The sequence below is a fragment of the Neolamprologus brichardi genome, chromosome 17 (assembly GCF_056152115.1).
Source record: "Neolamprologus brichardi isolate AB-2024 chromosome 17, ASM5615211v1, whole genome shotgun sequence".
In the NCBI taxonomy this organism is placed as follows: Eukaryota; Metazoa; Chordata; class Actinopteri; order Cichliformes; family Cichlidae; genus Neolamprologus; species Neolamprologus brichardi.
In genome coordinates this window covers 18,057,700-18,085,668 of record NC_142120.1, presented here as the reverse complement: position 1 = coordinate 18,085,668, position 27,969 = coordinate 18,057,700, and the positions used below count along the sequence as shown (strand labels likewise).

At 38.7% G+C, this 27,969-nt stretch overlaps 1 protein-coding gene across 4 annotated transcripts in view; it reads left to right on the top strand.

Moving 5' to 3' along the window:
- sfmbt2 (Scm like with four mbt domains 2) overlaps nucleotides 1–27,969 on the top strand; it is a 59,079-nt gene that overhangs the window by 9,792 nt on the left and 21,318 nt on the right. For 3 of the 4 annotated variants that reach the window (XM_006780919.3, XM_006780920.3, XM_006780918.3), the window contains exons 4-8: nucleotides 7,143–7,383; nucleotides 11,067–11,087; nucleotides 25,060–25,148; nucleotides 26,446–26,695; nucleotides 27,189–27,286. In XM_006780919.3, coding sequence (XP_006780982.2) covers nucleotides 7,143–7,383; nucleotides 11,067–11,087; nucleotides 25,060–25,148; nucleotides 26,446–26,695; nucleotides 27,189–27,286 — 699 coding nt within the window. The remainder of the gene's footprint in view (nucleotides 1–7,142; nucleotides 7,384–11,066; nucleotides 11,088–25,059; nucleotides 25,149–26,445; nucleotides 26,696–27,188; nucleotides 27,287–27,969) is intronic. The other variant, XM_035908965.2, reaches the window with a different exon arrangement.

The following is a 27,969-nucleotide window of genomic DNA, read 5'->3' as shown; positions in this document are numbered from 1 at the left end:
GCAGTCATTATAATGATATTAGGACATTATCTAAGTATCACCAGTGTAGCATTTTTCTCCTTTCAACAATGTGTTCATATGTCTTTCTTGATAGTCTTGGACTACCACAATTCTGGCCGAGTGAATTTTTTGAGGACTGTTTTCTGTTGGGCAAAGCAAGACAGCATGATTTTTAGTCAAAACAAACAGCACTGTTTGTGTTTGTCATAATGAATACCAGTCAGTGCCACCAGTGCAACAGTGTTGCTTTTTGTTGTGTTTTTGTGATATTTTTGGACAAAAGTGGAGCTCTGTATCGTAGGATTAGGATATACAGTATGAGACTTCAGAGCCACACACAATAGCGTCTTAGTAGGATTTAATTCATTGTTGCTTTCGGCCTTTTTGTGGAATTTACAAATTTGTATTTGTCAGATCCTGATGAAGACTTGGAGTCAATTTGGTCTATTATGCTTGCTGAACTGCTGCAAGAATAAATTTATTACATGATTTTATCCTAAACAGAGCACCTTTTTTTTACTATCGACCTTGTTTATGCTCTACTTTAGGATAAGCTTTCAGAGCCATGTAGCACTTATAAATGAATAAATAAATAAAAGAGTATTTCCAAACATGGAATATATATGTACAGTGGGGCAAAAAAGTATTTAGTCAGCCACCGATTGTGCAAGTTCCCCCACTTAAAATGATGACAGAGGTCAGTAATTTGCACCAGAGGTACACTTCAACTGTGAGAGACAGAATGTGAAAAAAAAAAATCCATGAATTCACATGGTAGGATTTGTAAAGAATTTATTTGTAAATCAGGGTGGAAAATAAGTATTTGGTCAATAACAAAAATACAACTCAATACTTTGTAACATAACCTTTGTTGGCAATAACAGAGGTCAAACGTTTACTATAGGTCTTTACCAGGTTTGCACACACAGTAGCTGGTATTTTGGCCCATTCCTCCATGCAGATCTTCTCAAGAGCAGTGATGTTTTGGGGCTGTCGCCGAGCAACACGGACTTTCAACTCCCGCCACAGATTTTCTATGGGGTTGAGGTCTGGAGACTGGCTAGGCCACTCCAGGACTTTCAAATGCTTCTTACGGAGCCACTCCTTTGTTGCCCGGGCGGTGTGTTTTGGATCATTGTCATGTTGGAAGACCCAGCCTCGTTTCATCTTCAAAGTTCTCACTGATGGAAGGAGGTTTTGGCTCAAAATCTCACGATACTTGGCCCCATTCATTCTGTCCTTAACACGGATCAGTCGTCCTGTCCCCTTGGCAGAAAAACAGCCCCATAGCATGATGTTTCCACCCCCATGCTTCACAGTAGGTATGGTGTTCTTGGGATGCAACTCAGTATTCTTCTTCCTCCAAACACGACGAGTTGAGTTTATACCAAAAAGTTCTACTTTGGTTTCATCTGACCACATGACATTCTCCCAATCCTCTGCTGTATCATCCATGTGCTCTCTGGCAAACTTCAGACGGGCCTGGACATGCACTGGCTTCAGCAGCGGAACACGTCTGGCACTGCGGGATTTGATTACCTGCCGTTGTAGTGTGTTACTGATGGTGACCTTTGTTACTTTGGTCCCAGCTCTCTGCAGGTCATTCACCAGGTCCCCCCGTGTGGTTCTGGGATCTTTGCTCACCGTTCTCATGATCATTTTGACCCCACGGGATGAGATGTTGCGTGGAGCCCCAGATCGAGGGAGATTATCAGTGGTCTTGTATGTCTTCCATTTTCTGATGATTGCTCCCACAGTTGATTTTTTCACACCAAGCTGCTTGCCTATTGTAGATTCACTCTTCCCAGTCTGGTGCAGGCCTACAATTCTTTTCCTGGTGTCCTTCGAAAGCTCTTTGGTCTTGGCCATGGCGGAGTTTGGAGTCTGACTGGTTGAGGCTGTGGACAGGTGTCTTTTATACAGATGATGAGGTCAAACAGGTGCCATTCATACAGGTAACGAGTGGGGGACAGAAAAGCTTCTTACAGAAGACGTTACAGGTCTGTGAGAGCCAGGGATTTTCCTTGTTTGAGGTGACCAAATACTTATTTTCCACCCTGATTTACGAATAAATTCTTTACAAATCCTACCATGTGAATTCATGGATTTTTTTTTCACATTCTGTCTCTCACAGTTGAAGTGTACCTCTGGTGCAAATTACTGACCTCTGTCATCATTTTAAGTGGGGGAACTTGCACAATCGGTGGCTGACTAAATACTTTTTTGCCCCACTGTATATTGACACATATATATTCCATGTAATTGTATTTGCATGGAGTTTGCTCACAAATCCTGTGCTTTGTGTGGTGTCCAGACATGTCATCTTTTTGAGACGCCTGACGTATGGCAGACCAGTCGTTCCTACTTGCAGCAAAACACTCAGATAGACATGTGCAGTCTGTGTGAAATCTTCAGCGTGACATTAACAAGGTTATTTTGTTGTTAAAGTAATATCAGAACATGAAACTTGAAAGTATAAAGCTCAAGCTCAGTGACTCAGGTTTCACTGTGTTATATTTTATGGGGTAAACTCTCAGTTGGTGCAGCAAGTTACTCAGCTAGCCTGCAGACGTTTAAAGAAGACAATAAAACAGTTTCGAGTAGGCACTAAAACATCTGCATGTTAAAAATCAGCACTTTTTGTGCAAAACTCACACCAGAGGCTGTGTGGCAAAGTGGCAAAATACTGAGCATGCTAGATATGACTGCGCTGCACTATGCCCAGATCATTATCTTTGTGTGAACTAGAACTGGGTTACAGTTTTAGTTCTCTAGAAAGCTGCATTATCAGATATCAAAACAATGTACCACAGCCTAGAGCTTGTTTAAAAGTGAAATCTATATAATCACTACTGATGCTACTCAGACCACAGATTTTTGGAGAGCTAAGAGGTGAAAGAGAAAGGTACTTTTCTTGGTAGTGAGTCTATAGGCCAACTGTGCTCTGCTTTGCTCTGATTTGCTAGGCTGAAGTTGGTTCGGGCTGTCCTGGTCAGGGCCAGCTGAGGGGTAAACCGGGCCTTGAGTCGACCATCGCCGACTATGTTGCCTGCTTAACATGTCGAATTCACCTGCTGTCGCTGATGTTTAGTGTCCATCTCACAGCTCTCCTTCCAGCTGAAGTAGCTTAAATATGTTTATTAGAAGGTGGAAATTGTTTCTGTCTGCTCACAGAAACCACAGAAGAAAGACTAGTAGGGAAGTGGTTTCTCTTTGTGGGCCAGCTGAATGTTCAAGCCGCTGAAACCGAAAACTGTGTTTAATGTTATTTATTTTACATTCAAACCGTTTGGCTTGGTGTCTTTTATGGCATTTTAGTATTTAATTCTGTGAGCCACCCCAAAGGAAGTTGCTCAGGGGTCACCAAGTAGTTCACCACTTGTCCAGTTTCCTCAAATTTGTTTTAGGGACACACCATACGGAATATATGCCAGGTTTTTAATGTATTCCTCTTTAGGATGCACCTTGGTGGTGGATAATTACTATTTTATTCTTGTCAGACTGTATCATATTTGGCTTTTTGGGACTTAGTTAAAGAAACTGAAACAATTTGTGTTTTTGTGACAGGCTATAGTAACAAAGTGCCTTAAGATATCATTTAAAATAAGTTTCCTGTGTGTAGATGGGTCCACTGGTTCATTCTTAGAGTTAGGTGTTGCTTTTTCATGCTTCAACAATTCACAGGTCTGTGCTCAGCGGTTTAACAAACAAAAAACGCATTTCTCCACAAGTGGTCAGGTACAAGGACTGGACTAAACATCTGTGAAAAAGTAGCAAATGTCCAAATAAAAGTCTGGCTGCTTGAAAGCAAAATATAAAGGTGGGGGTGGCTCAGGATTTTTGCACAGTACTGTATGTCAGTTGTAACTTAGTGCTCTACTGCTGGTGTCTGTATGTACATAGTTTACTTTCTCATCATGCAGTAAGTGGGAACAAAGTCCCCCGGGTCTCCCTCCTCCTCTGTGCAGCACACACGCAGCTCCACTGCTCTGCCTGTGCTGCTGCCCAAATTAGAGATTAGTGTTATTGCAGATGGCACTACATGAATAGAGGACAACATTAAATTGTAACAAACCACCCCCACTCTCCACACCCCATATCCTAGTTACAATAGTTGGCTCTAACAGCTTTCCTAGTTACTTTAGATCAGCATCCAAAAATGTAACACTAATAATTTTATCAGGGAGTCTCTGTTTTTCTTCTTAAACAGAGGGTTAGTTTCAGACTACTGATTAATTACAGGGTTAATAATAATCATATAACAAACAAAAAACGCATGTGGTTTTACATATCTATCTATATTATTATTATTATTATTATTATTATTATTATTATTATTATTATTATTGTTATTATTATTATTATTATTATTATTATTATTATTATTATTATTATTATTATTATTATTTTATTTTTATTTTTTACCAGCAGTCCTCCAGAAAAGACACCCTATAAGTAATAGTTACTCAGCTTTGCCTCCATTAATACATTACATCACAGGAGAGGGCCAGATGGGCGAATAGAGCTGATCCTGGATGCGAAGTCTTTATCCACCTCAGATGACCGTGTGTTTGTCCAGCAGAGCAGCTGTCTGCTCTTATGAGACTCATAGCGCTCAGCTGCCGGGAGGACGGGCTTCAGAGGTGTAAAATATGTGTGTCAGTGTCTCACTTTCTTACGTCACTGAGTGTTGAGTGTAATCAAACCAAGATTAAAATATGTGAGTTTTACAAGTGCGCCGCAATGTTGGACAAACTGTCTGTGGTGATTTGAGGGGACGAGGTTTCTTGGGAGCCTAAATTGCCCTGTTGGTAAGTGGATTGAGTCACTGGGAAACAGACCATGAATTCCCCAGAAAAATGTGATTCAGTAAAGTGCAGCCCTCATTTCTCTCTCTGCCTGGACAAATTGAAACAGTGATTTCTCTTGGGCTTGTGCACACACATCCCTGCACACAAACACACACACACACACACAAACACACAGTCAGTGTTTGCTGCTGAGGCTGCCCGTAGCTCTCTTACATAAGCCAGCCAGAGTGATACAGCACGTTTGCATTGTTGTAGCAGGAAGTCACGGGGCCATTTGTATTGTGTTTATTTCTAAGATGTTGGCTTTTCCATTCACTTCTGAGTGTGTTTGTGTGCGTGTGTGTGTGTGTGTGCGTGTGTGTGTGTGGTGTTTTTTCTTTTTTTCTAGTGTTGAATGTGAACATCCTGCTGGGCTTGTAATGTTCTCTAGAATTGTACAGCAGCTTGTGGCTATGGTGGAAATGCATTATTCTGTGCTGCTTTTATATACAGATTTATCGCTTTTTCTGCACAAGGACAAACTGAGAGGCTTTTGTTTAACCTGAGGGATTGTTTTAGTCTTTTTCTGAAAGTAATTTGGCTTGGTGAATATTAAAATCTCACCTACACCCGTCTTACATGCTGTTAGTAGCACTGTAAAGCAGTTCTTAGGCACTGTCAGTACTTGATCCTGTCAGTAAATATGTAATATCAGGTGATACACTATTGATAAAATACATGTGAGATTAGATATCACACTGTTGTTCAATTACTTCCTTTAAGGAGGTGATGTGATTGGTTTGTTAGCAGGAGTACTCAAAGTGTCACGAATAGATTTACTCTAAATGTTTTCCAGAGGTGAGGCTCAGTTAAACTTAAATGATTAACGTTTAGAGACAATCCAGATCGGGATGTGGATCAAAAAATTCATATCATAATTTAACAAATACATAGCAAAGTGAAATAGGCTGAAATGGGGTGGAATTGGCTGTAGCTTCACAAGAAAATGTCACATTTTCACATGAACCCAGGAGTAAGTAAGGTTCATTTATATAGTGCTCTCAAAAAATAACAATACAGAATAAGATCCAACAATTAAAATAGTATACATTTATAAAACTAAATAGAGAGAAGTCTGAACAGAAGGGTCCTAAGTTTCTTTTTAAAGATATTAACAGTGTCCACAGATCTTACGTCCAACGGAAGCGCCCAGTCACCTTTTGTCTTTGTTTTTGTCTTTAGCCTGGATCTAGGTACAGCATTGATCAGTAGACTCCAGAGATCTAGATGTCATGTATGGTTTTAGTAGCTCACATCATATCATTGTTGGTTATTTAGTCAAATAGTCATGAATGTCAGAAAATTTCCATCATCATTTTGCATCTCCGCCAACAAACTGAAAAAAATTCCAGTTACAAGACAGAAAGTGCCTGGAAATGGCATCTTTAAAAAAAATGCATGGGTAGAAATACCCTGACCTTTAATATCTGATGTAGGTTAAATTCCAGAAACACCAGATTGCACATAACGAATATTCCTGCACTACAACTTCCTGCATGCTCTTGTCTTTGAATCTTCATGCTTTCTGTTTGTAACACTTTTCTTTCATTAGTCTGACTAGTCTGAAGCTCGAGCCATGACGGTCCTAATGAAATTCTCAAGGGTTGTTTTCTTTGGCCTCCTGCAAAGCAAGGAAAGACACTAAGCAACTGTTTTCACAGGCTGTGAAGCACTTCCCATAAGCTGACCTTTGTGTGTAAAATGAGTGGAGTTCCCTTTAACGCTCGTTTTGCTACTGTGAATACTGAGTTTTGAAACAGCACCAGAACTCATCCCCCACACAGTGTTATTAATATTATTTTGGTTATGTCATACACCCCTACTGTCACTACTTTAGTTCCACAAAAAAAGACGGTTCCTCTTGTTTTTGTTTGTTCATTTGTCAAATTTACCTAGTTTATTCCTTTTTATTCTTTTTTTATAGTTTATTATGGATGTAGTACCAACCTACAGTGTAAAGGTCAGGGGGGTCAAGCAGGATGTAAACAAACTTCATTCTTATCACCCTTATTTTAAAACCAAGTATCCAAAGGGGCCACAAACCTGCACACTGAAGTGTGGTTCATGGTTGACCTGTAATATTTCAGCTGTCAGACACAGTTTATTTGTACAACCAGAGTTTATAAATGGAAATTGAGTTCTGATCCTCTGATTGTTTTCATGCCCTGTTGGTCTCCCAAATTTCAGTGTTAACTTCAGTTTTTAAGGAAAAACAGTAAGACAAACGTCTTCAAAACAAACAAACAAAAAAAAAAGATTATAACTTGAAAGTCCTTTTGTTTTCCTCTATAGGTGGAGATCAGCCTTCAGAGCAGCTTCCAGCCTGGCATGAAGCTCGAAGTGGCCAATAAGAGCAACCCAGACACTTATTGGGTGGCCACCATCATCACTACATGTGGCCAGCTGCTGCTCCTGCGCTTCAGTGGCTACGGCGAGGACCGCAAGGCTGACTTCTGGTGTGATGTCATGACAGCTGAGCTGCACCCAGTTGGCTGGTGTGCACAAAACAACAAGACCCTCATGCCCCCTGAAGGTAGGAAGGATTACTTTGATGCACCCGTGCACCACGCACACATTTAGATCTCTGTATCATAAAGGGTCCTCTTGAACCACTGTGAAGATAAACAAAATCCTGGTCAAAGGTCACTGAAATACGCAGCATTTATGAAATGTACACAAGTTTTACTCACTTCTGTTAGTAAATCAGCTTATAATACTTACATCTCTGGTACCATGACAGATTATGCTGTTTTGTACGAATAAAAATCAGTTCATTTCTAATTCAAAACTAGCTTTTGAAAACTAACTCAAATGTAGTCTAAAAGGTTTGTAGTGTTTCACCTTTAAAAAACTGAAAACACATTCCCATTAAAAATCCAGTGTGTTGTGCACCCTCCCCTCCAAAACAAACTGTACAAGGAATAAAACTGATCTGGATTGAGTATTTGAAGAGGTAGGCTAGTGTCAGCTTACAGCAGCTAGTAGAAAGGCAGTTTTATCTAGTGAAGTCAGTTTGTCTAGCCGGTACTTTGGGGGGAAACTATTAGTGACAGAGCGATGTGAGCTAGGAGCAGATAAGCCACAAATTAATGTTGATGCTTTGGTCATTGCTCATGGAAACTGATCAAAAAACCTTTTTCTGATCAAAAGGTGTCAAAATCAGCGCTGGTATAGGAGTGGAAATGGAAATTTGGTTCAAAGTTTTCTCCAGAACGTGTCATGTTTTCCAACCGTTGAAACGATGTCCCTCTGTGTTATCTGGGAATCTCTGAGCACCTACAACTCAGAAATGCCAGCAAAGAAAACCTGCTCATACACTTGTCTCTAACAGGCAGTGCCACATAGCCTGTGTTACAGGGTAACAAACAATGGCAAGCAAAAAGCACTGTGGCTCATTAACTGCAGCTCATTTGCTTTTCCTCTCTTCAGGATTTCTTTAGTTTACAATAATCTGAGCAGTGCTTGTAAAAATAGACACGTAATTACTATAAACAAGGGTTAACCACATGTTGGTTGTCAAATCTGTATATACCGTATACAACGTTAATGTAAACTAATTTGCTCTTTTAAAATAATAGTTTTATTCAAATTATTTACCTTTTGCTTCAGTGCAGTGAGTTTGTTTTCCTTCTGTCCTGAGAAGAGGATGCTATATTTGGTGTGACAATTGACAGTTGTAGTTGTGACATTAATGCACCCACACACACAGACACACACACAGGTTAACATGAACACCTCCCATATTTACTTTTCAAAGAATGCTTTAAGTAAACTGAGTGGAAAGACAGGTCTCCTGAAAGATTCTTTTTTTGTGTAATGGCTGCTCAACTGCCATTTATGTAACCGAAGCATCACACCCATCACATCCATCCCATTCACCTCAGCCAGGTGTTAAAAGAAGGCAGGTTACTTGTTGTACAAAAGGAGCTTTTTTTTTTTAGTCTCCACTTTTGCACTTCCATTCAGCCTTACCCAAACAATACATCCTTAACTTCTTAGGAAATCTTGTCCCTTTCACCACAACTTTGTCAAAGCTTTCACAGCTGAGATATTTTTCCACATGCAGCTCCCCCTCAGATAGATGACTCATCCTCCCAGGCTTGTTCAGACCATTTATTTTTTCTCGACACTTTCCCTCCTGATGGATAGATGCACCGCAGTCGTTGTGGAGATGACCTGGATACATTTTCACTTGACTCTAGTGTCCTTGCCCTCACATCGACTCCATGTGTCCTTTTCAGTCAGAAACTGTTCTTGTGGAAAGTGTTTATACAAAGTCTGTTTCCACAAGGTGATGATTCACATTTGCATCTCAGGGGATAATCATTCAAAAAGAAAAAAAGATCTGCGTTTTGTGTGGTTCAAGTTGCAAAATGATGTAGGTGAAAGCATCTGCAAGTACTGATTGTTCCGCTATCAATCAGTGACGTGGTTTCCCCAGGTATTTGACAGCAATGTTTAAAAAAAAAACAAAAAACAGCCATCACAAGTTCCCAAAATCCAACCTGACATATAAATATAAAAACATTTTTTTTCCCAAAGTTTACATAAAAGATTACGATTTTTTAAATGAAAAATAAATTAAGCAAAATATCAGAAGATTTGGAAAAACTTTTCTGTCGTTCGGTTAAAACTTTTCAGTCTTAAGAATTCAATCTGATGTGAAGCGTGCGTGTTGTAAATTTACAGTTTTTGCTTCCTATTTTTTGAATTGCAACTGATTTGAAGGAATTGTGAGCCGTGGTTGTGCCATTTTATGATTGTTTTAAAATCACGACCTATATTTGCATTAGCTGCAGGAACAAGTCAAAGAAATGGTTTTACTGAACAGTTTTGCAACATTTTTTACTTTCAGGTTGTTGTTTTTTGTTGTTGTTACAGCATTCATTGGGCAAAAGAAAAAATATTGTGTTTTTAAATACTTTTTGGCTAAATTCATAATCATTGTGTCATTTGCTTAAGGAACCATGTCAAACTCTGGTCTCTAAATCAGATTGTCTGATCTGTGTGTTCCCAACCATCCACCCTGACCTCCTTCTGGAATACATAAATAAATAAATAAATAGATAATGCGTAAAGCAGGATGAAAAGATTAGAGCAACAGACTAGTCTAAAAGTAGGTAAACAATCGAAACTGAACACAGTGTCATATTTCAGATTAGACACTGCTCATACAAGTAATGTGCGCGCCTCTTAGATGTCGCTGAAGTGTGTCCAACTTTGTCACATGTCACACACACAAAATATCAGATTAGTTTGCTTGGTGTGGCTAACAATTAGTCAGTCATGGGATTATATGTCACACAAAGCCAGAATTCAACTGCTCATTTTCTACATCAATGGAGTAGTGCATTAATAAGATGAAAAGAAGATGAACCTGTTTAACCAGCTGGTATTTCAGCTAATGGCAGCAATGTTTGATGGTGTAGTCTGCTAGCTGTGGACATCCTTCCTATACACAGGCAGGTTATTATGAATAACCACGTGTGGCACAGATTTCCAGAGGGAGATACATGCACATCCCAAAAGCCAGCACCTTGCTGGAGGCAGACCTTAAATGCATCAGAGACACAAAAAAGTGAGGTCAGTATCAGCAAAGAAAGAAAGAAAGAAAGAAAGAGAGCCATGCAAACATCTATAACTAAGCAGGGTTACCTTTTAAATTCTGTGGGTTTAAAATAATTTCACAATTTCTACCCATCATGTTTGCTTTATCATAAATTGATGAAAGTATTTGCAGGTGTTAATAAAAAAAAAGTGTTTTGCACTAAAAAGTCAGTTCCAATTATAATATAACTAACCACTGATATTAACTAGCTCTCTGTCTGCCTGTCAGAAAGCTTATACATGTATAATTATGTGTGTGTGTGTGTGTGTGTATATATTCTAATAATAATGGATGGCTGACACCACTGCATGTTAAATGATGCAAACTGAGTCGTATATCATGTAATGGAGTCAGTGTTATATTCCCCAAAGAATCTTCTGCAACATAGTGTCAATGTGTGACCCCTACGAGTTCTTTGTCGCTTCATTTCAAGGATTTGCATCATAGTATGCACATTTTGTGTGTGTGAGTGTGTGTGTGTGTGAGTAAGTGTATGTATTCTTAGTAAGCTGGAGTATGAGAGCCAAGTGTGTATTTTTGACTGCTTTCACCTGTGTTACAGTTACCTGTTTTATTTGTTTCCTTTTTTGTTTGTTTTTATTTCTCAGATAACATTTACCTAAGAAAAGGTAAGCAGCTCTAACAGAGCCTCTGACTAACTCACCTGCCTGGCTCACTAGTGGCTAACATGAAATCAACACTGGGTCAGGCTTAGGCCTCAGAGCTGCATGTACAGTGTGCCCCCCCCCCCCCCCTCTTCCTCCTCCTCTTCCTCTTTTCACCTCTGTACAGGGCGTGACCTCACAGCCCTGTTGTCATGTCTTGCCTCTTCTTGCATGTGACTCCTTTCTAGCTGAATGTTGAGTGAGTGTGTCTTAGCAGAGTGATAGCAGTCACACACACACACGCACACACACGCACACACACACACACACACACACAAACACACACACACACACACACTGCTGTTTGTGCCTGTGCTCTTATGATAACTAGTGCAGAAACGAAGCTGCTCAGTGAGAAGTGTGATGCTTTGATAAAGAGGCCGTCTCCACCAGCGTGCTACAAACAAACAATGATTTAGAAGAAGGTCACTAGTGCATGTTTGAAGAGAGATCAGAGGTTAAAGGACTGCTGTGTCTGCCAGATATGATCAATACGTGTCACCAGTTCTATGGGAACTTTTTGAGGCAATAGTTTGAAGTGCTGATGTTATGTTTTTTTTTTCTTATGATGAGCAAGTTTGATCAAAAAAGAACACAATGCAGTTTAAAAGATATCTTTAGTTGCTCTCGTTGCATGTTGAGACTTTCCAGATTGGATGCATATACAGCATATAGCCTTGGAAGTAAAACGTAAAAAAAAATAATCAGATGCACTGGATAATTTCAGAACTTGGATTTAGGTGTGGTGTAGTACTGCTTCCCCACCTTTTTCTTTGTTTTCTCAGTGTTTACTTTTTTCTTTTTATGGATGCAAGTGCGTGGGCGAGAGTAAGGCTGTGAGGATGAAGCCTTTTTCTCTGCTTGTGATTTGGTTGGAAGTTGTTATAAAATATATATCAAGTCTTATATATCAAGTGCTTTTTATGCATCAGGTCTTTATTTGTACATGTTACAGGATGGCTGCTAAAAGGATCAAGCCGTGTGTGTGTATATTGACCCAGGAACAGCAGTTTTTAAAATAAAGACAGTAGGCCTCGTAAAAGAGAGAAAAAAGCTCTTAGGTTGCTCAGTGAAGTGTAGCTTTTTTAAATTTTAGGGTATTTTTTGTTTTGTTTTTAACTGTCGAGTCATGCTGTGTTGTATTGTTGAGTCTAGCATGGCTCTGTTTCAAATTGATAAGCAAGTTGTTTTTATCATTTATCCTTGGTGTAACTTTTGGCTTTTGATCTTCTTTTAATCTTTGCTCTCCTGCTTGTGAATTGCATTTTGTTGTGTGTATTATCCATTTTCTAAACTGCTTGCACTGATGCAAGGTGCTCACTTTGGTTTGCTGTCATAGTTCAGATAGTTTGAAGTCAGTTGGCTTATTATGCCACATACATTAATTAGGGCTCAGTGGAGGACCGCTCTTTGAAAAATTTTAAGCAATATTTTTATTCTTTACAGTTTTCAAAGTGTGTTTTTTTTTAAACGTGTTTGCTCTTCGATGCAGATAGGCTGCAGGCTGTGGTTTAAGTAATGAGTAATGCATTTCTTGTGCATTAACCTCTCAGGTTAACTGCAGGTTTTATATTTAGAAACGGCAAGCTTGTGTTCATGTCTTTCTGAAAAGACAAACAAATGCTCAGCATGCACTCAGACTCATGATTCTTCTTAAAACTGTGCATATTGAAGCATGGAGCAGAACGGTCTCTCTGCAGGATCTGTAATAGTAGTTTGGAAGCTTTTCATGGTTTTGCACGCTCTTCTTAAGTAACACTGTAGTGGCTTAGTGCTGCCCTTTAAATACAGGGGTTTTTTTTCAGGTTTTCCAGGAATCACCTCATAATCCTGACACAGGTTAAGCATATGCTTACATACTATTTGTACTTGTAGATGCCACTGGAACTGTACGTATTTTACACCTTTTCAGCTTATATACGCATGTGACATGATGTGTCACAGTCATATCAGAGCTTCTGTTTGCACACAGATAAAGTGGGTGGGAGTAAAGCACACAATAATGTGGCTTTGTTTGCAGGCACTGGTAGATATGTATGATATGGACTTTTTAAATATCACAGCACATTTGCAGATTATTTGGTTTATTTTCCCTTGGCTATGTCTTACAGACCTCATTTGGAAACCCACTGCCTTAAAGGGTTAGTTCGTCCGTTTAAATAAATAAAACTAGAAATAAAATGTTTCCATTCATCTTCAGAGGTGCCAGAATGCGTGGATAATGCTTGTATTTAGAATGAAGAGTGTGTAAAGGCTCATTTATGTTATCAATTAACCTTTATAACACAGATCTTGTGTTATGTCTGAATAGTATGATACAGGCAGATATCTGGCATAGTTTGGGTGAAGCAGTCCTTACGGAAGCAGGGATTTTACTTCAGATCTCTGAACCAGTAATAGCTCCAGGAAACGCAGCCTCTCAGGAGACTGTTAAATTTGCACATTTTGAAGGTTTCATTATTACAGAGAACAGTTCGAGCACAGGGAAAGGCTTTTACGTAAAAAGCTTTAAGATGAGATTTAAAATGTGGCTGTGATTTTCCTTTTTCTGCTCTGCTCTCTTCAGAGTTTCACAATGACTCCTCCTGATTGCCTGACTGGTGCTGCTGGCCTACATTAAGCAGGAGCACAGTCGTTTGTAAAATTTCCCACATGAGGCTCACTTCTACAATTCAGGACTCCCTCAGAAAACTGTTTCATCTTAGTTTGTTTCCAGGTTGTGAAAAACCTGAATACCAGTTCATTTACATATTTGATTTGCTTGGAAAAACCACATCTAACAAACACACCTTAATCCCTTGTCAAACTTGCTTATTCAGTCATGAAACTTGTACACATACACAGTCCTTCACTTGAAATGCTCCTTTGCTAACTAATGTGCTCCTAAAATCAGCGCCTATTTTAATCAGCATCTTCTTTTCTTCTTTTTTTTTTTGAAAGAACAGCGAACAAGCGTGCAGCGCTGCGAGCACTTCTCTCCCATAATTTGCTTATTTCTAGAAATAAAAAAGTCATCTCAAAGACAGTGTAAGAGGGGTGAACTGTTTCTTTCCACTTCGCCTGTAATGTCCTACTTCCGCTCCCGCTGTTGGAAAATCAGCTTATAATTAGCTGCGTCGTGCTAAATTACAAACAAACACATTTCATTTGGAAATTTTGCTCCAATTAAAAGGCTCATGCTAGTTTTAAAGGCAGGATATCGCAAGAGAAGCAGAAGCAACGTTTTGACAGGTAAATGTAGAACTTGTTTTCTGTCACGTCTGCAGGTGAGCCGACAAATTAGTGCATAAAGACAGTGACAGTATAATTGAGACCACAATAGACACATGTGAAAGTTTCACTCTTTTTGAAGCTTTGGGGTCAGAGTGAGAAAACGAGGCCTGTTCAGGCAGTCGAGCTGCTCCTGTGAACTCATTGTCTCATGTGCATGTATGTAATTCTGTGTGAGTGCATGTGCATGTTCGTGTGTCCGCATGTGTTATGTGAGTATACATTTATCCATTCACATAAAAAGCCTTGTACATAACAAGTTTAGTCATGTGGGAAGGTAGCTGCTCGCTGAACAAATCCTGATGGAGATCATTTGCATATTGAATTCACCACACTGCTTCCTGCCTGAGCCGGCTGGAGATGACGCTCTGAGATAGACCTGTTTTCCTCGCTGTGCATGTGTCTTTGTGTCAGTTGTATTGTCGTGTTGTAAGAGGCTGCATTCAAGCTTACAATTGCATTGTGGGGAGAAAAATGCAAAGGACAGCTGACTGATTGGGTTTGCTTTGCTTTGCTACCACTCAAAAATACTTTACTTTCATTAAAGATTCCAAAATAGTTTATTGTACCGATTAACAAAACAGATCCTTTTTAAGTTTTTGAATCATCAGTTTGTCTATACAACCTTACAAAATGGTAACAAATAGTACATTTCAGTTTCTGAAAGTTGAAGATGATGGTTTACAGTTGGTTGTTTTGCTTCACTGTGAGCTCAACACCTAAAAATGTACTTTTTACAACTGAATGTTTTTATTTTTGTTTATTTATTTTTTGACTTTAAAGAACAGAAAACAGTTACTGAGGTTTTCTTTCCACTAACTCTTTTATCCAGATAGGTAAAAACGAGATTAGAAGAGCTGTACAAAGTGCACTAGATACGGATGTGATTTGATGTAATCTTTCCCCTTAAACAATCAAAAAGGAAAATTAAAAGCGAAGCAGAAGGGAGGAAAAGTGCAGGAGGAGCAGACAAAAAGCAACAAATACAAATTCTGTGCATTAAATCACAAATACTCAAAACAGCTTGAAGTTCTGCAGGTTATCCTACAGTTATAGAAATGATAATAAAATATGAAACAGTTTGTTTTTCGTTTTGTTTTTTCCCCACATTGAAATGGATGTGGAGGCAGTGATTTTTAACGGGCTGGGCTTGGCAAGGGAAAAAAAGCGCTATGATTTGATGTCGTACGACTGGAAAGAACACACCAGTAAAACATCTCTCACGGTTCATATTAACTCGAAATAAATGACTAATCTTGTGATGTCTGACAAACTCCAGCCTTATACTGAAATCCAGCAGGAGTAAAATTCCTGTAAAACGAGGTGGCTGAAGTCAGATAGATACTTCACCACGGCTCCCTGCTGTAACCTCCAGATTTGCATAAGCTTACAACAGTTGCGCGTGTGTGTGTCTGTGTGTGTTTCTCTTATAGATTATAGAAAAGCTAATTTGTGTTTATTTGCTTTCTGCATGATTAGACTGCATTTCCATAAGCACTCTGAGACTAGGTGTTTTTTCATGAATTAGAGCACAGTGTTAAAAGCAGTTTACAGCAAAACTGAAGCACACAGTTACAAACACACAAACACGCGCGCACGGACATATCTTTACTGTATGTGTCTGGCTCCTGTGGGGCTCTTACTGCTTACCACTAAGGTAATCATATTTACACAAATTGCTTTAATATCCCCTCCACTGCCATGAATAGGTCAATAAAAATGTTAACAATATGGCGCCTGAAACTGGCCGGCCAAGCACGACAGCAATACGTCTCTCGATAAACACTCAAATTACGCTGCGTGCCACTTCATGTGTGCCCATTCGCTGTGGTCATTATGGCCTGTTTGGAGAGCTCGTCGGTTACACTGGAAGTTGAATTGTCGTGTGCTTTGAGGGCTGCACATCTCCATGCCAGTGCATAATGAGTGGATAGGACAGGAGGGGGGAATCGCGTGTAATTTGCTCCCATTAACTCTGATTAGAATCTGTTGCACTGCTGCGATTGCAGCTGAAAATGCAGAAACCGTCTCTCTTCCTTAAATATAACATTGATTAGCCAAAGTAAAGCTTTTAAATGAGCCCTGTGCACAGAGGCTGGTTTGTTTACAGAGATGAGCGGATGCAAATATCACATTTCATATTCATATTTGTTTTTGCTTCTTCTTTTTTTTTTAAAGCTAGATAGTTGCTTGGAGACTTCAGCCAGCTAGGCCTCTAAGGGAGAGAAAGAGAGGGGGTAGGAGGGGGTTGGTGCTGAGATATGTAGTGGCATGAGGGAGGAGGAGGGGTGTGTTTTGAGGATCTCCTCCCGCAAGGTTAATTATGCACTTATTATTGTGTGAAACTCGGGCTTTCACCTCTCTGTGTCTGCTGCCTTTGGGATGGAAAGCAAGCAAAAATAAATAATTATTTGTATACAAAGCATTAGAGTATAATGAAACTGCAAGCTGGGTGTGGAAGGGGGGAGGTGAGAGAGGACTAAGGGCGAAGGAGGGTGAAGTTTGCACCTTTCAGCTTCTGCAGCTCCGGCTGAGCTTTAAATGGCTTCATGACTAATCTCAGTAGGATCTGTAAAAATAGTTTATCTATTTCTGCACCACCTGAGATCAACAGAGGAGTGCATTCAGCCGCTGTGTGTGTGTTTTTGTTTGTCATTGCAAACCTCCAGCAGCAGCAAGAAAAGAAAACACTATTATTAGGCAGGTAAGGAGAGAGCGTCAGGCCGCACACATGTTCACTGTTCACACACAGGGAAGCTGCTCCTCCTGCGCTGACCCATTGATTCATTTGCCAGAAAGTTCCAGGGTTGTTGATTTGATTCAGGCCGGACCTCTGGAGTGCAAAACCAGGAGAGGATTTATTGACTTGGCCTCACAAGTCAATTATCTATTTAAAATTCAGAGCCCTCATGGAGCTAACCGCTGTTGTTCGAAGCACGTTTCCAAACAGTAGCGAGGGCTGAACGAGGGCCTTTTCTAAAGAACTACACAATGTTCAATGAGAGGAAAGTGAAGAAAGATTTAGACTTTAGTTAATAACAGATTGACAGTCCTCTCCCATATTGAGAAGGTCTGTGGGAACATTTCGATCTATGTGTGCAATGGGTGAACTTTTTTTTTTCTTGTCTTAAAAGCCACAACTTCTCACTCTGTTGATTACATCAACAACACTACCGTTGTAGTAAACATCTGCAGAGCAAAACAGTGAAGGGTAAAAGAAAAGCTGCACCTAAAAAAAACAAAAATACACAATAAAAATTAAAAGAAGAAATATGAGAATATCAGGCCTGCAAGAGCTGAAAACAGACTCTCTGCTGTTTCACTTGTTTACGGGAAATTTTAGCTGTATAAACTGTGAACAAGTTGTTTTAATAAAATCTTTGCATGTAAAACACAAAAAGAGAGGAAACGCTCTCCTGTCCCTCTACGGGACATGATGAGATTAATCAGATACCGAAGAATACTACAGAAGTGCTTTCAACAAGCAAACATTAAAAATGGAGGCATGTGTTATTTTAAGACTAAACTTAACATAAAATGACGACAGAAAAAACACTAGAAGGCACAAACTCAGAGAATGCCGCTCCACAGGTCCAGAAGCTGGACATCATTCATGACTGCATGAATGATCCCAGTCAGGATGCAGATTGAGTCCTTCAGATAAGGAACATCTTGTTTGCCGAAATGATCTTTTTTTTTTTACATAATGGCACCTTAATGTTCCCACTAGATGCTCTGTGTGCTGCTGAGCCCAAAGTTAAGTAGACTTACAAGGTTGCCGGGCACCCGAGGTAGCATTTATAATTGACTTAAAGATTAGCAAATGTAATAAAATGATCAAATCTTAGTATATTTAATTTCCTAAGAACATGGCAGTCGTGTGATCATATCAACTTCCTATCAGAAACTTTAATTGCTCCATTTTTAATCCTTCATAAGAGGCTTCTGGCCAGAAACTTATACCTGGGGGAGGGGGGGGGGGGGGGGGGGGGGAGTATCCTCACATGAATTTGACTCAACTAATAGGTGTGAAAAAGATGAAAGTTGAGACTAAAAGAAGACATGGGGTCTGAAACAGAAAAACAAGAACTCAGTTACTTGAACAAACTCATGACAGAACAAATACAAAAGCGTTCTTTTCACTTAATCTTCAAATAATGCTGTGGCAAAATTTAGTCTCGGTTTAACTAAATTACATGCAGAAGCAAACATTACCACTTGGCAGCCGTTTGAATTGGATATCTAGAAATACTTGTAGCGCCCTTCTCACTGAACACTTGAAAACAATTTAACTTTGTGGTCACCTGAGCACAAACGCTGTATATAAAGAGTTAACACTCAAATCTGATGAATACGCTCTGAAAGAAGATTTAGAAAGCTTATCCTCAAATTATACCTCTACTAAACATGCACGACTTTTACAGTATTATGATTTCACTTACTTGTTAGTTGAAATTGCTGTGACGATCAACAACTCTGACTCATCCCTCTGGAGCACCGAGCAGTGGATGGAGTGGTAGAAGAAAAACAATAAGGACGCTCACCTACCTGTTTACGATATCTACCACCACATCGCTGTAACGGTTTTGAATCTTAATTGTGTGAATCAGTGAAACGATGTAATTGGCCCATTTTTTTTTCTGATTTACCTGTGTGCAGGAAATGATTGGCTATTTGGGGAAAAGAGTGTAGCATGTCTCTGTTTTTGTTTTTTGTAATGTTTCTGGATTAACTAACTGTTTAGTTCTTACTTAAAGTACCTTCAGAAAGATAAAGTTTGAACATACAGTCATAGTTTAAATTCTAGGCTTTACCTTTCAGGACATAATACAAGCATCCAGGTGCTTAGCAGGTCTTAAAACTAGGTAGGTACAGTCTTAGATGAACTACAAAACATGATATTTTACACTGTATAATTATTTATTTAACAGAAATTTAACTGAAATGCAGAAGCAGTATGTAAAAAACCCAGTCCACCTTTACTGCTTCCATTGAAATTAAGAGGGTAGGAATCAGCTATGCTCTGCTAATCAAACTTGATTGACTTGATTAATGGATCATCAGCAGATGTGAGCATCTCTATTAAAGCCGAAGTTTTGCTGGTCTGGAGCTTTCAGATTTGTGTTAACATATCGCCAAGAAGGAAAGACAGCAGCAATAATCTTAGTGAAGCAACTGCCCATCAGCCTGGGAACAGATGTAAGGCTATTTCTAAACAATTTGAATTCCATCATTCTGCAGTCAGAAAGATTATTCACAAGTGGAAAACATTCAAGAGGGTTCCCAAGCTTCCCAGGACTGGTCATCTCAGCAAATTCACCCCAAGGTCAGGCCGTGCAATGCTCAGAGAAAACACTAATAAACCTAAGAGCAACATCTCAAGCTCAAGAGGCCTACGCCATCATGTTAAATGTTAAAGTTCAGAAAAATGCTGAACAAGTATGGCTTGTTTGCAAGGGCTGTCAGGAGAAAGTGTCTTCTCTCTAAAACAAAACAAAACAAGAAGTCTAGTTAGATCTCGACAAAACCATAACACATGAGACCAAAGTAAAGACATAAGATGTTCAGGGTTACGTTTGGTGGAAACCAAGTGTAGCACATCAGTGAAATCTCCTCATAGCAGCTGTCAGCACGGTGGTGGAAGGGTGATGATTTTGGCTTGTTGTGTAGCCACAGGACGTTGGCACCTCGCAGTCACTGAATCAACCATGAAAACCTCTGTTTAGCAAAGTATTAGAGACCACCTGTCTGACCGGTAAAGCTTGATCAGAATTGGGTTGTGCGGCAGGACGATGGCTCTCTAGAAACACAAGCCTAAATCATGCATCCAAATGTTTCATATGCAAATCAGTGATTTTAATACGTAAATTTAGTCGTACTTTATAAACAAATGTAGAAGTCCCTCTGGCTATATGTACAAATAAAGGAAGGGCTGGCTATGCTAGAAAACACTTTTCCAAAATGAATGCTACCACTACTACTGCTACTCAGTAGTAGAAGCAAATTGCAAGTAAATAAAACAATATGTAGATGTTGACTTTACCCTTTTAATTTAAATATATTCCAGTGTTTGTTATCTCGTCTCACCTTATCACAAAAGATTCATTTATAAATTGCACATAAAACTGTTGGAGGTCATCACTTAAACTCTAATTTCTATCCAACAGATGCTGAAAATCTTTACTTTTAAATAAATGTGTGTAGGTCCCCCACCTGTTTGCTTCTTTTTGTTGAAGACTCAGGGGTAATTATGTTGTATAGAGAATTAGGGGGTTGGTGGTATGCAGATCACACATGCCTGTTGTCTCAGAATGACTCTGATTTACTAGCATAGATACAGTGGTAAAAATAAAATAGAGCAGTGTGTACGCTTCATGATTCTGATGGTAATTTTGTGTTTGCACTTCTTGATCACTGATCCAATGATCCCCAGCACAGCAGTGAATTTAGAACAGAATGACTCAAAATGAGAAGAAGCAGAGTGCTGAAATGACCAAATCAAAGTCCAGACCTCAACCTGATTGAAATGTAGTGGCGGGATCAAAAGAGAGCTGTGCACAAACAAATGCCTGCAAACCTGAAACAGTGTTTTAAAGAAGAGTTGGTCAAAAGTCCTGAACAAAGATGCGAGAGACCGATAGTCATACAGAAAGCAGTTACTTCAAGTAACTGCTGCTTAAAGTCTCTCTACAAACTGCTAAATCATGGGGTGCAGCGAGTTTTCACACATTGCTTCTGCATTTTGGCTTTATTTTTGAGAAATAAAGAACAGCACTGTAATATGTCATGTTTGGTTTCATTCTTACAGGTCATAGCTTGTATTTACCTCATTTTAAGACGCAGATTTTGTTTTTATTGTGTCCTAATAAGTAAAACCTTTGACCTGACAGAGAGTGTACTTTATTTTTACCATGACTCCAAGTTTTTCTTTGCTGGAAAAAAGCCCCCAACAAACTTTAACTACTGTGTCTAAAACTCTCCTGCTGATGTTGACTTAGGAATAACAAGACAGAGGTGATACAAAACCTGGATATAACAGAAACAAAAATGATTCAGCAACAATGCTTTCACTGAACTGCCACAGAAGCTAACTTCACAACCCATTTTCCTTCATGCGCAGTGGCATGTTTCAGTGTATGGACCAATTTTTTCTTCTTTCACTTCAGCTTGATGCTAATCAGTGCTGCAAGGAATGTCAGTTCTCACAGCACATTGCAGTCATTCTGCAACTATGACTCATTTGGTATGTTTCAGTAACTCCAACAAGTGTCTGCGTTTTTTCTTTTATTTCTGTAAGTGACTAACGGGAAAAACATTAAAAATGTATCCATAAAATTCATTTGAATGGAAGCTCTGTATTTTGGGAAAAAGGAAGTTGTTGTTTTTTAATCAAGACTCAAAAGCAAATGAAAAGCAAAGCAGGCATTATATAACACTGTTCCACTATGGGAAGCAGGAAGCATATGAAAGCCACAAGTTCCCATGCAAATTTATTTTAACTTGGCTTGTTAGCATGGTTTTGAAGCTCTGGTCAGTGTGGTGTATTCATCTATCAGTGTATGCATTTGTGTGTGCTGATAGAAGACATGCTGTGCAGGCACAGATCTATTTTTATTGCGGAAACGTTGTGGGGATTCACCTCTAATGTGTTAACCATTGTTTTAAAGCAAGCACATCTACTTTCAGGTCGACGTTAAAGAAGCAGTTCTTAAGCTGGCAGTGCAAAAATAACAAACTTGTGCTTTTTAATAACTTGAGTAAACATAGTGTGCATCAAGGTTTTTTTTAAAAAAAATGCAAATAAGCCATTTTGCGTGTATAATAACCAAAAATCAATTTAAATATATACTAATTTGCATGTTTTTCAAGACCAAACATCAGAACATTATAAAAAGCCCAGTTTAAAATTGTTGTTTTGTTGAGATTGGAGTCAAAGAATGTTACAAAGGGAAATCTTTGAACGGTCTTTGAATGGATGCCACCATGAAACCTCTAGGGAGGATTATTTACATTAAGACAAATAGTTTTAATGTCAAAAACTGCAAATGTATAGTATCTAATTAAACACAACCTACTTTGCATTAATAAAAACTTGCAAAATAAATATTTAGTTATGTGTTTTTGGACATTTTATTGAAGGAAAACAGTCTTTATTGTCTCCTCTTAGATCTGACATAAGTCAGTCTTTGATTGAAGGTGGACATGATTACACAAAACTGGCATCCATATTTGAAATGGACCTCATTTGTGTTTTTTATGTTTCAGGCTCATCCTTTCCTTCCAATTAGCCAAACAGTTAATTTAATCTTTCAGTTGCTATTTAGGTCCTCTGCATTTTTGAAAGAATTTTTTTTTCTCTTTAGGAAAAGGCAAGAAAGAACTGCTGTTCACAGATATGGGGTCATCTTTTGAGAGGATAGTTACACATAATGATTCCAGTAGAAAGTAAGGAGATGGATAGAAAAGAAATGTGACCCAGAAGGCAAATTAATCCTTTAATTACTCAATTACAGAGAACTAAATATGACAAACAACCTTGAATATAACTATCAGCTTAGGGCAGTCAATAATCAACAGTCATACACATGCTGCCCAGTGTCATTTCAACTGACATTTGATAAACAAATCAGTTCAGTGGTAAAAGGTTGTTTCTTTTTTCCCGGTACATCCTCTTTCCTGAGGGTATAGACGCTGGTATTACTACATTAAAATCTTCTAGACTAGATGACTGCAACTGACTATACTCAGGTTTTCTGAAATCCTTTGTATATTTCCTGCAGTTGCTGTAAGGTACTAATGGACGCAAGCAAAACGGGGAAAAAGGTTATAAGAACTTTTTATTATGTCTGTGAAGCCAGGCAGTGGTTGTCCTCTGAATGCGTACAGTACAGAACTACTCTTCTGTTACTGTGACACAGGTTTTCCTAGAAATCAACAATGTATACTGTGTACCTCAATTGACGTCAGTGGGTAAGCTGCATTGGGGCTTTTGTTCCATAGCACTGGAATAAAAACACCTTTTATCACCAGTGTTTTCATTCCAGCTACACATTTATGAACTACCTTAAAACATTTGGGGTTTTTTATTATTATTTTTTGTTTGCATTTGAGAGTTTTATTGTTTTAATTAAATGGTTTTAATTATATAATCAATCTTGCATGTTTTCTTAAAAGTCAGCTTTGTTAGCTTAGTCAAAAAAAATCTAGGCAACAATTTAAATCTGCTCTGTAGGTACATTTGATTTGATTTGATTTGCCATACTCATGAAAGTCTTTTCAAGACTGTGTATGACTGACATTACCTGTATTATTCTCTTGCTATGCTTAGCCAATTTATTAGGTACACACAGTTAAAGTTAATTCAGTCTAATACAGCAGCCTAGCTTTACATCCAAAACCTTGTTAAAGGTTGTGATATTGAGCTTGAATTTATGTCACAATTTTAAACAAATAATCATGTGAAAGCATAATCGAAACCTTCCCAAACCAGTTTCTATATCCAGATAGTCTTTGTTGCAAGGTTTTGTGTTGGATTGCCTTAGTTTTTTTTCCACAATTAAATGGAAACCATCCACATTTTTGCACCCAGACAGTTCAAAACAGTGCCATGCTAGTTATGTGCATAACACAGACTAATGACGGCTGTATTCATCACCACTTTGAGTTAAGTAACATGTAGTTCCCCTATCTGATTTTGATGGTTCAAGTCTAATTTCAGTTTGACTCATCAAAACCAGAACTTTAAATGCTAACTAATACTACAACTGACATTTTTGTTGTTTTTGGTTTTTTTCCAGGGTTTTAGTGTATTTGTGCTCCTTTTTTTTTTTTCAAAGACACTCTGAATCTTGCACTTAGAGATCTGATTTGTCCCACTTTTATTTGTGGTATTAAACCTGAAACAAACTTGTGGCAGCGGGACCTCAGTCTTTACAGTCAGTTTGACTTCGTGCATCATTCTGCTGCTCACAGAGGAAGCTACGAGCATCCTGGTGAACTGTCGTATGTAAAATCTTGGACAAAACCAGTTTGGGTTTTTTTGTTTTTTGTTTTTTTTTTTGGGGGGGGGGTATTTCTCTACAGAGAAATGTTCCCATTTCTTTGTAGAGAAATACTCATTTAGCACCATGAAGAGCCAGAACTAAAAGATTTATATTTATTCTGCTCAGATTTGCAGCTCTTGTTTTGCACATTATTACAGAAACGACACCACTGAGTATGCCATTAGTCAGTGTCTTTCATTTTTATGCGCTTATTTTTGCAAATGCTTATGAAATGTGGTGTCTTCTTTACTTCTCTTTTGCACATGACAGACTTAAGAAACATTGAGGCTATTGAAGTTTTTGAGACATTTCCAGGCAGAAAAACATATTCGTGTCACTCGTTTTGCATAACTATTGAAATCAGTCAAACACACAAACATCCTAGTGACATATTGCACATCTGCTTTATGCCTTGAAACACCTGAATTAGCAGAAACATTTGCATTTGCAAGTGTATGCATGCACTTCCTCTGCATGCTGTTCTCTGGTTGCTACATCTAACGGTGCTCTGCACACATTTAATAATTAAACACTATACAAGAACACACCTTGTGCTCACTTTCCATCGCACAGTTGTGTGCATGCTTTCTCAGTGTTGGCTTTTTGTTTGTGTTTCTTTGCAGCCATCAAGGAGAAACACAGCGACTGGACAGAGTTCCTTATTCAGGACCTGACGGGTGCCAGAACGGCACCAGCCAACCTACTGGAAGGGGTGAGTGTGTGTTTACAGACAATGACACACAAGAGAAGCACAATGACACACTAACCCTAACCCTATACTTTCTACAATTTAAATTTTTTTCCCAAATTTAAGTAAAAATGTAATGATCCCTAATATGGTTATTTCAGGCCCTACCCACCTTTCTGTACAAATCTTTAGTTTAAAAGTCAAACTCAGATGAAAGAACAGGCTTAAAGGCAGGTGGAGATTGGAGATAAAATAGAGATACAGAGATAGTTAAATAAGGATTATTTTGCTCTCTGAATCATAAGAAGCAACTGGTGGAGTCCAAGAGTAAAAATATGAAGTTTAAAATGAAAATAACGGTTGATTATGTTTTGTGACAGAATAGAAATCAGCTGTGAGAGTGTGGAGCATGTTTGCATTCTGCACCTGCAAGACTGATATAAAGCAGAGGCCAAACATAGGAACATAAGTTCAGATCCTGCTAGATCCTGCTTTGCAAGTGTAAAAGATTGGGGAGAAGCCATTAATAATTCAAGATGTTCAATAAAATTTGCAGGTATTTCTGGAGTGATGGCAGCATTACTGCAGACGAGAGAAAATTTAAGCTCTTTCTACATATGAGGGTTTTCTTTCTTTATGTGCACATGTACACGGACATTTAGTTAAAATCATCGAAAGTCGGCTACTTAATTAGCTGATTGTGTTTATTTGTTTATCTCCATCAAGTTAAAAAAAAACAACCTAAAACCTCCCCACCCACCACGTTTTCCAAGACATGATCTGACATATTAATCAGCATACATCATTTTTATGTGAGGTCTAAATAGATTTCCCAAAATCTCAAATTATTGTCTTGAGCTGAAGAAAGCAAAGTGAATGCACCTCCCAGCAACATAAAAGCAAAGCATTTCATTCCATTCAATTCAATAGAAACACTTAAAAAAAAAACTTGCACCCTCTCTAACACTTTGTCAAAGCAGGTAAATTAAAGTGTTTTGGCAAGTTTTGAGATTTGTATCCTAATTAACACTCAATAACAAGTTCTTGTTGTACTTCTTGACATCTGTGAGAGCAGGATAATTAGCAGGTCTGGATGCCGGTGTGATCATCTAAACCTAAAACTGTTTCGTTTTCAAGCTCAACATCCTGTTTAGATACCTCTCTCCTTTTTTCTCATCTTAATCTAAGGATAACACACAAACTCCTTCCACTGAGGTTTAATTTGATCATTAAGCTAGCCTTTATAGCATCTCTGTGACCAGTGTGTTTTATTTTCATTTTATTTAATAAGTGAAAACTCTTCTCTGTCCATCCCCTTTAGCCTCTACGAGGCAAGAACACGGTTGATCTGATTGTCGACGGATCGGTGTTGGAGCTTCAGGACCTTTTAGACCCTTACCTTTACTGGCCTGTACGAGTCATCCAGAACGTTGGAGGGAGGCTCCGCCTGCGGTATGCTGGCCTCTCTGAAGAGTACCACGATCATGACACATGGCTGTTCTATCTGGACGTCAGGCTCCGGCCCCTCGGCTGGGCCCAGGAAAACTGCCTGACCTTAGAACCGCCAACAGGTGAGAGTCTAATAAGTTTGCACTTTTTCACCTTTTACATTTTTATCTACAAGTAAATTATAACTTCCAGATACCAATTAATTATACTCATTGTTTTTGTTTTGTTTTTTGTTTTGGGGCATTTCTTCTCATCACAAATTATTATATTATCTATGCTGTGTGTCCTTGTTATTGTCTTGGTTAATACTTTGCTTCATAAAATGTCTTTAGAAAATGGGCTTGAACTACCTAAAGCTATTTAAAACATAAGATGTAAAGGTTCATGCTGACAAGGCGGTATGCTGGGTTTAAATGTTCAACCACCTGCTCGGAAATTAGGAGACAAGTTAATCCTTAAACGTTTAATATTTAAATCATCAAACAGTTTATACGTTTTTTGTAAAGACAAAGTCTATAACTGTTGTCAAACGGTTGACTTTGTGTGTCTGTGTTTTTAAATTGAAGAAAAAAGTTGTTGAATTAAGAAAAAAAGAATCTCATGTCTGTCGCGCAGAGCTCAGGTCTACGAAGAGCACCTCCGACTGGCAGCAGGCTCTAGAGGATGCTCAGCTCGATGGACAGAAGAATCCATTACCTCTGGAGGTGTTCAAGGTGAGTCTCCGTGACCTGCAGTAAGATCAGGTCAAGGTGAACTATGGCTAATTTATGATATAAGGAAAGAATAGGAACTCTTCATTTTACATCTCCAGGAAGTTTTCTTACTTGGTACCAATTACAGGAAAAAAGACATGCCCTTGAAAGCCAATTAAATCTCAATAATTGTGTATTCAGTCATCCATTTATTCAACTGTTATTAAAAATCTGTGGAACTTTAACATTTTCATGTTCAGCTGACCCCCCCTGCACCGAATAAAGCATTTAGTAGAAGGACGGGTGGATTAATTGGAACTGCAGCAGCTGAACTCTCTTCTTTCCACCACATCATTTGAATATTTTCCATCTCCATTCACAAAAATATTTAAGGAATAATTTACTTTCAAGATGAAAAGCCAGAACAAATTATGATCAAACCAATCCAACTTATTCAAGGTCAAGAGCTTTAGTGTTAAACTGTGCTTTTAATATGAGTCAATGCAGAAAGGAAGTCTAATTTATTAACAGGGAAGATTCTTTGCATTCCTCTGTTTATGAGTGTAGCTGGAATGATTTTGTGTTGGATGACGTCCTCCTAATGCTGTGCTTGAGCACCTGCTGCATAGACACAGATGACTGCAGCTAATGTTAGGTTTTGATAGAGCTCTGCACAAGTAAGAGGGTGCAGAAACTGAAATGAA